The sequence below is a fragment of the Natator depressus genome, chromosome 8 (genome assembly GCF_965152275.1).
Source record: "Natator depressus isolate rNatDep1 chromosome 8, rNatDep2.hap1, whole genome shotgun sequence".
NCBI classification, from domain to species: domain Eukaryota; kingdom Metazoa; phylum Chordata; order Testudines; family Cheloniidae; genus Natator; species Natator depressus.
In genome coordinates, this window is record NC_134241.1 from 81,548,575 (window position 1) to 81,557,447 (window position 8,873).

Sequence of the window (8,873 nt, forward strand, 5' to 3'; positions counted from 1 at the left end):
TTAGGCAATTTGGAGCTGCCTATATTGGATATCAAAGTCCTGAGTATCATGTCAGAAGGTATATACACCATTTTATTATTCTTCATTGTAGAGATAAAAAAGAAATATAAAACTTTACTCTTTCAGTCCTTTATCTGTAAATATGCAAACTTTCAAGATCACTGACTGCTTAATTTCATATTAACAAATCTCTCCATGGCACAGTGCATACACTTTGCTTGGAAATGTACAATACATACTGTCCTGTATGAATGTTCTTGTCTTGTTTCCAACTTGGAAAATTTAAAAAGAACATTCTTCAAAAGATTTCCAAAGTATTCCTCTGTCCAAATATATTAGAATGATGAGACAGAAAATATGAAACTCTACATTCTACTATTGGTAGGGGAGTGCTTTCTAAACACACTATGCTCCCTGCTTATCAAGATGTGCTAGACTTAACACTTGTTGTTTTGGGTACATGCAGAATGACTTCTCTTTCAATGGTAAGCCAATAATTTCTCTGCTCTCTGCCCTATTCTCTGCCCTGAATAGGATGATCCAGGATTCAGTAATTACCTCTACAATCTTCGGAATATTTAGTTTAGAAAAGCCCATTAGAATTAGAATTACAGTAGAACCTCAGAGTTATGAACACCAGAGTTATGAACTGACCAGTCAACCCCACACCTCCTTTGGAACCAGAAGTACGCAATCTGACAGCAGGAGACACCAAAAAAAAAAAAGTATAGTACTGTGTTAAATGTAAACTCCAAAACAAAAAAAAAGGAAAAAAAATTTAAAAGATTTGACAAGGTATGAAAACTTTCTGTGCTTGTTCAGCATTTTTCTTCTTCATAGTAAAGTTTCAAAGCTGTATTAAGTCAATGTTCAGTTGTAAACTTTCAAAAGAACAACCATAACGTTTTGTTCAGAATTGCAAACATTTCAGAGTTACAAATAACCTCAGAGACTAACCAATTTATTTGAGCATAAGCTTTCGTGAGCTACAGCTCACTTTTCTTTTTGCGAATACAGACTAACACGGCTGTTACTCTGAAACAAATAACCTCCATTTCCCAGGTGTTCTTAACTCTGAGGTTCTACTGTACTTGAAAGTTCTCCACCTAGCCTATAGGTGGAGCTTGAGTGTTATGGTTCACACACATTCACTGCCCAAATGCCTAGCCCTGGTCTACACTAGGACTTTAGGTCGAATTTAGCAGCATTAAATCGATGTAAACCTGCACCCGTCCACACGATGAAGCCCTTTATTTCGACTTAAAGGGCTCTTAAAATCGATTTCCTTACTCCACCCCTGACAAGTGGATTAGCGCTTAAATCGGCCTTGCCGGGTCGAATATGGGGTACTGTGGACACAATTCGACGGTATTGGCCTCCGGGAGCTATCCCAGAGTGCTCCATTTTGACCGCTCTGGACAGCACTCTCAACTCAGATGCACTGGCCAGGTAGACAGGAAAAGAACCGCGAACTTTTGAATCTCATTTCCTGTTTGGCCAGCGTGGCAAGCTGCAGGTGACCATGCAGAGCTCATCAGCAGAGGTGACCATGATGGAGTCTCAGAATCGCAAAAGAGCTCCAGCATGGACCAAACGGGAGGTACGGGATCTGATCGCTGTATGGGGAGAGGAATCCGTGCTATCAGAACTCCGTTCCAGTTTTCGAAATGCCAAAACCTTTGTCAAGATCTCCCAGGGCATGAAGGACAGAGGCCATAACAGGGACCCGAAGCAGTGCCGCGTGAAACTGAAGGAGCTGAGGCAAGCCTACCAGAAAACCAGAGAGGCGAACGGCCGCTCCGGGTCAGAGCCCCAAACATGCCGCTTCTATGATGAGCTGCATGCCATTTTAGGGGGTTCAGCCACCACTACCCCAGCCGTGTTGTTTGACTCCTTCAATGGAGATGGAGGCAATATGGAAGCAGGTTTTGGGGACGAAGAAGATGATGATGAGGAGGAGGTTGTAGATAGCTCACAGCAAGCAAGCGGAGAAACCGGTTTTCCCGACAGCCAGGAACTGTTTCTCACCCTGGACCTGGAGCCAGTACCCCCTGAACCCACCCAAGGCTGCCTCCTGGACCCAGCAGGCGGAGAAGGGACCTCCGGTGAGTGTACCTTTTAAAATACTATACATGGTTTAAAAGCAAGCATGTGAAAGGATTACTTTGCCCTGGCATTCGCGGCTCTCCTGGATATACTCCCAAAGCCTTTGCAAAAGGTTTCTGGGGAGGGCAGACTTATTGCGTCCTTCATGGTAGGACACTATACCACTCCAGGCCAGTAACACGTACTCGGGAATCATTGTACAACAAAGCATTGCAGTGTATGTTTGCTGGCGTTCAAGCAACATCCGTTCGTGTGTTATCCTCAGGAGAGTGAGATATAATCCATGGTCACCTGGTTGAAATAGGGTGCTTTTCTTCAGGGGACACTCAGAGGAGCCCATTCCTGCTGGGCTGTTTGCCTGCGGCTGAACAGAAATGTTCCCCGCTGTTAGCCACAGGGAGGGGGGAGGGTTGAGGGGGTAGCCACGCGGTGGGGGGAGGCAAAATGCGACCTTGTAACGAAAGCACATGTGCTATGTATGTAATGTTAACAGCAAGGTTTACCCTGAAAGAGTGTAGCCAGTGTTTTATAAAATGTGTCTTTTTAAATACCGCTGTCCCTTTTCTTTTCTCCACCAGCTGCATGTGTTTCAATGATCACAGGATCTTCTCCTTCCCAGAGGCTAGTGAAGATTAGAAAGAAAAAAAAACGCACTCGAGATGAAATGTTCTCCGAGCTCATGCTGTCCTCCCACACTGAGAGCACAGACGAATGCGTGGAGGCAAATAATGTCAGACTGCAGGAAAGCACAAAATGACCAGGAGGAGAGGTGGCGGGCTGAAGAGAGTAAGTGGCGGGCTGAAGAGAGGGCTGAAGCTCGAATGTGGCGACAGCGTGATGAGAGGAGGCAGGATTCAATGCTGAGGCTGCTGGAGGACCAAACCAGTATGCTCCAGTGTATGGTTGAGCTGCAGCAAAGGCAGCTGGAGCACAGACTGCCACTACAGCCCCTGTGTAACCAACCGCCCTCCTCCCCAAGTTCCATAGCCTCCACACCCAGACGCCCAAGAACGCGGTGGGGTGGCCACCGGCCAACCAGCCACTCCACCACAGAGGATTGCCCCAAAAAAAGAAGGCTGTCATTCAATAAATTTTAAAGTTGTAAACTTTTAAAGTGCTGTGTGGCATTTTCCTTCCCTCCTCCACCACCCCTCCTGGGCTACCTTGGTAGTCATCCCCCTATTTGTGTGATGAATGAATAAAGAATGCATGAATGTGAAGCAACAATGACTTTATTGCCTCTGCAAGAGGTGATCAAAGGGAGGAGGGGAGGGTGGTTAGCTTACAAGGAAGTAGAGTGAACCAAGGGGCGGGGGGTTTCATCAAGGAGAAACAAACAGAACTTTCACACCGTAGCCTGGCCAGTCATGAAACTGGTTTTCAAAGCCTCTCTGATGCGTACCGCACCCTCCTGTGCTCTTCTAACCGCCCTGGTGTCTGGCTGCGCATAACCAGCAGCCAGGCGATTTGCCTCAACCTCCCACCCCGCCATAAACGTCTCCCCCTTACTCTCACAGATATTGTGGAGCACACAGCAAGCAGTAATAACAGTGGGAATATTGGTTTCGCTGAGGTCTAACCGAGTCAGTAAACTGCGCCAGCGCGCCTTTAAACGTCCAAATGCACATTCTACCACCATTCTGCACGGTAGGCTGGGTCCCCAAGGATACATATAGGCATTTCAACATCACCAACAGTTATTTTCTGGTCTGGGAATAAAGTCCCTTCTTGAAGCTTTTGAAACAGACCAGAGTTCCTGAAGATGCGAGCGTCATGTACCTTTCCCGGCCATCCCACGTTGATGTTGGTGAAACGTCCCTTGTGATCCACCAGAGCTTGCAGCACTATTGAAAAGTACCCCTTGCGGTTTATGTACTCGCCGGCTTGGTGCTCCGGTGCCAAGATAGGGATATGGGTTCCGTCTATGGCCCCACCACAGTTAAGGAATCCCATTGCAGCAAAGCCATCCACTATGACCTGCACATTTCCCAAGGTCACTACCCTTGATATCAGCAGATCTTTGATTGCGTGGGCTACTTGCATCACAGCAGCCCCCACAGTAGATTTGCCCACTCCAAATTGATTCCCAACTGACCGGTAGCTGTCTGGCGTTGCAAGCTTCCACAGGGCTATCGCCACTCGCTTCTCAACTGTGAGGGCTGCTCTCATCTTGGTATTCATGCGCTTCAGGGCAGGGGAAAGCAAGTCACAAAGTTCCATGAAAGTGCCCTTACGCATGCGAAAGTTTCGCAGCCACTAGGAATCGTCCCAGACCTGCAACACTATGCAGTCCCACCAGTCTGTGCTTGTTTCCCGAGCCCAGAATCGGCGTTCCACAGCATGAACCTGCCCCATTAGCACCATTATGCATGCATTGGCAGGGCCCATGCTTTCAGAGAAATCTGTGTCCATGTCCTGATCACTCACGTGACCGCGCTGACGTCGCCTCCTCGCCCGGTAGCGCTTTGCCAGGTTCTGGTGCTGCATATACTGCTGGATAATGCGTGTGGTGTTTAATGTGCTCCTAATTGCCAAAGTGAGCTGAGCGGACTCCATGCTTGCCTTGGTATGGCGTCCGCACAGAAAAAAGGCGCGGAATGATTGTCTGCCGTTGCTCTGACGGAGGGAGGGGTGACTGACGACACGGCTTACAGGGTTGGCTTCAGGAGGCTAAAATCCACAAAGGGGGTGGCTTTACATCAAGGAGTAGTTCAGGCAGGACTTCACGGAGGGCTCCAATAAGAAATGGTGCACCTAAGTTATTGTTCTTATTGGAACAAGGAGGTTAGCCTGGCCTCTGATTGATACATGGCTAGATCTACCTCGCAGCACCTTCTCTGTGAGTGACTGCAGTGTGACCTAGAGGAATGAGTCCCCTAGACAGGGGAGGAGGCAAATGAGTACAAAACAAATCTGGTCTATTTCTTGTTTTGATCCACTCCATCTATCTTTTACATCTTTGGCTGGCAGCAGACGGTGCAGAAGGACTGCAAGCCTTCCACATCTCATGGCTGCTCGGCAGAAGATGGCACAGTACGACTGCTAGCCATCCTCATCTCTTGCCTGCCTGGCAGAAGATGGCACAGTACGATTGCTAGCCATCGTCATCTCTTGCCTGCCCGGCAGAAGATGGTACAATACGATTGCTAGCCATCGTCATCTCTTGCCTGCCCGGCAGAAGATGGTACAATACGACTGCTAGCAATCCGTATTGCCTGCCTGCTCACCATTAGACGGTTCAATACGACTGACTGCAGGACTAAAGAGAATGACCTGGTCAAGTCACCAAAAATTTAGTCCCTGCGCCCATGTCTGCCCAGGCGCTCCCAGCCGACGTGGCCAGGAGCACCTCGGACATGACGAGGACGGCTACCAGTCATACTGCACCGTCTGCTGCCAGAAGGCAATGGGTTGCTGCTACTGTGTAGCAATGCCGTACCGCGTCTGCCAGCACCCAGGAGACATACGGTGACGGTTACCTGAGCGGGCTCCATGCTTGCGGTGGTATGGCGTCCGCACAGGTAACTCAGGAAAAAAGGCGCGAAACAATTGTCTGCCCTTGCCTTCACGGAGGGAGGGAGGGAACGGGGGCCGGACAATATGTACCCAGAACCACCCGCGACAATGTTTTAGCCCAATCAGAGTGTTCCATTGGGCTGCTCTGGACAGCACTCTCAACTCAGATGCACGATTGTTTGCCGTTGCTCTGACGCAGGGAGGGGCGACTGAGGACACGGCTTACAGGGTTGACTTCACGGAGGGTTCCAATAAGAAATGGTGCACCTAAGTTATTGTTCTTATTGGAACAAGGAGGTTAGCCTGGCCTCTGATTGATACATGGCTAGATCTACCTCGCTGCACCTTCTCTGTGAGTGACTGCAGTGTGACCTAGAGGAATGAGTCCCCTAGACAGGGGAGAAGGCAAATGAGTACAAAACAAATCTGGTCTATTTCTTGTTTTGATCCACTCCATCTATCTTTTACATCTTTGGCTAGCAGCAGACGGTGCAGAAGGACTGCATGCCATCCACATCTCATGGCTGCTCGGCAGAAGACGGTGCAATAGGACTGCTAGCAATCCATATTGCCTGCCTGCTCACCATAAGACGGTTCAATAGGACTGACTGCCGGACTAAAGAGAATGACCTGGTCAAGTCACTAAAAATTTAGTCCCTGCGCCCATGTCTGCCCAGGCGCTCCTGATCGACCTCACACAGGCGACCAGGAGTACCTCGGACATGACGAGGACGGCTACCAGTCGTATTGTACCGTCTGCTGCCACAAGGCAATGGGTTGCTGCTACTGTGTAGCAATGCCGTGCCGCGTCTGCCAGCACCCAGGAGACATACGGTGACGGTTACCTGAGCGGGCTCCATGCTTGCGGTGGTATGGCGTCCGCACAGGTAACTCAGGAAAAAAGGCACGAAACAATTGTCTGCCCTTGCTTTCACGGAGGGAGGGAGGGAAGGGGGGGACTGACGATATGTACCCAGAACCACCCGTGACAATGTTTCAGCCCCATCAGGCATTGGGATCTCAACCCAGAATTCCAATGGGCAGCGGAGACTGCGGGAACTGTGGGATAGCTACCCACAGTGCAACGCTCCGGAAGTCGACTCTAGCCTCGGTACTGTGGAAGCACTCCGCCGAGTTAATGCACTTAATGCACTTCTGTGGGGACACACACACTCGAATATATAAAACCGATTTCTAAAAAACCGACTTCTATAAATTCAACCTTATTCCGTAGTGTAGACATACCCCTAGTCTCAAACTAAGCTTCAAAGCTGAAGTTACCCTGAATAAATCAAGATTTACATTACTGTAACGTGCCTACAGGTATAACTTGAACCAGAACTTATATAATACCATATTCACAATTCTGAATCCACATTTAAGTCACTGGTGTTACACCAGCATAACTCACAAGCAGATTTTTGCCCTTCTTTGGGTATTAGTTAAAGGGATGATAGGGGGAGTATTTCACTTCCTGTCTTGGTTATATCACCAACTGACAAGTTTTGGCACTCAGCAGCCACTGCTACTGTCCATCACTGCTGAATGCCAACTTCCCCTAGGTCTCTGTAGCAGAGGCTTTGCTAACATGTTCAGTGTCAAACAAGAAGATTTCTTTTAAACAGTGCTTTTAGCTCAGAGGTGATGTTATGGAACAAGGGAATCCAGAATAGGATTGATGTTATTTTCACCTCATTGGTAGCTGGCACAACTCTCTCATTCTGGCTCTTCAATTATGACACTTCCTCCTTGCTCAGCACAGTTAATGTATAAATGGCTTTCTGAAGCCTGGCCTGGGATATGCAGGACTCCACCAGCTAAAGTGATCAATATCTGATTTAACTCTCCTCTGGTCTGATCTGAAACACATAATTTAGCATTTTGATGGCAAGAATTGCTTCAACCAAGTTACAATGCAGGTGTAAAAGCTAGCAAAGGGAAATGAGATCATCTTCTAACTCACGACACCAGCTACAAGTCAGAGCATAGCATCATAGAAAGAGAAATTTTCTGACCGCAGCCTGCCAGCACTTAAAACCCAAACCTTCCCTCAATCCTTCTTAACATTTTAATACGTATATATATATATATATATATATATATATATATATATACACGCTCTTACTGTGGAAGCTCTTCTGTTGGGAAAGATCAGGACAGAGAAGAAATGAAATTGAAAGTCAAACATTTACAGCCCAGCTGCCAATTGCAAAGCTGCCAGTGCTGTTGAATTTCTCCTGTCAGCCCCTATAAACTTACCAGCTCAGAGACAATTCAGCTAAAACATAAAAGAAAGGTGGTGTGATCTCCAGCTTCCAATGAAAGCCAGTGCTACATGGAACACGCATGGTGTAATAAGGAAAGTAGAGGTTAAACTTTGAAATAAGTAAAGAGTTATTGCAAAGTATTGTTTAAAAGTGAAGGTTTTGTGGGTGAAATCTTGGCTCCATTGAAGTAAATGGAAGCTGACTTCAGTGCCAGGATTTCACCCTGCAAGTGCTAAGTAGGGTGCATATTGGAATGGCAGCACTGCTCACTGGCACTGCTCAGGTGTCGACAATAGGCAGGGCAGTAGAGAACCGGACTATCCAGTCTCTGTAAATCCAATGAAAAGTTTTGGAATTCCTTTTTCAGGTTGATTTTCAATTAAAAACCAAGGTTTGACCCTTTGTGATTTTGTCTGAAAGCTTCATTGTCCAGGGGTGCTGTTTTCATGGTAAGCATTTGATCTTTGCAGTTAAAAGCTAGACCCTTCTCTAACACGGGGGCAGTCAGAGGCAGCATATTTCTGTCCAGGGCAGCCTGGGAGTGCCCATTCCATTGACACCTCACACCCACACTGAACACCTACTGGAAATAGCATCATCTTTTTAATACTATTTTCTCAGCTGAAGGGAAAGATCAGGAAGGCTTGGGTGGGGCCAGGTTCTCCAGAAGCCAAGCACAGGACAGCCATACCCAGCTGACAAGGACTGTATGAGACAGGGGCCTGCCAGGCAGGAGAGAGTCTGGCACCCCCTGTCCATTTCCCACAATGCCAATGCACATCAGGGGCAGGGTTTCCCTGACTCTCCCTGTCCCGCTCTCCCTTTGCTCCTCCCACTCGCTCTCTCTCTCCTACACAGAGAGTGGAGAAGAGGGTGGGAAAGGAGCAGAAAGAGAGAGGAATGACTGGAGAGGAGCAGATCCTGAGGATGGGGTATGGAATGCAAGGGGGCAAGAGAGGCAGTGAAGGAGGAAATGGGAGGGTG

General features: G+C 47.9%; 1 protein-coding gene across 1 annotated transcript; it reads left to right on the plus strand.

The window, feature by feature from the left end:
- The first annotated feature begins 1,349 nt into the window (after nt 1-1,349).
- Nucleotides 1,350-2,863, plus strand: LOC141993019 (uncharacterized). The gene is made up of 2 exons (XM_074962361.1): nt 1,350-2,105; nt 2,685-2,863. Exons 1-2 carry the CDS (start codon nt 1,523-1,525, stop codon nt 2,861-2,863), a joined length of 762 nt encoding a protein of 253 aa, XP_074818462.1. The 5' UTR covers nt 1,350-1,522.
- Nucleotides 2,864-8,873: the final 6,010 nt, after the last annotated feature.

Bases quoted from the DNA above. Each gene is read 5' to 3' on its own strand.
- LOC141993019 (XM_074962361.1), top strand. From the start codon at position 1,523: ATGCAGAGCTCATCAGCAGAGGTGACCATGATGGAGTCTCAGAATCGC. The intron at 2,106-2,684 runs GTGAGTGTACCT...TTTCTCCACCAG, and splicing joins AGGCGGAGAAGGGACCTCCG to CTGCATGTGTTTCAATGATC.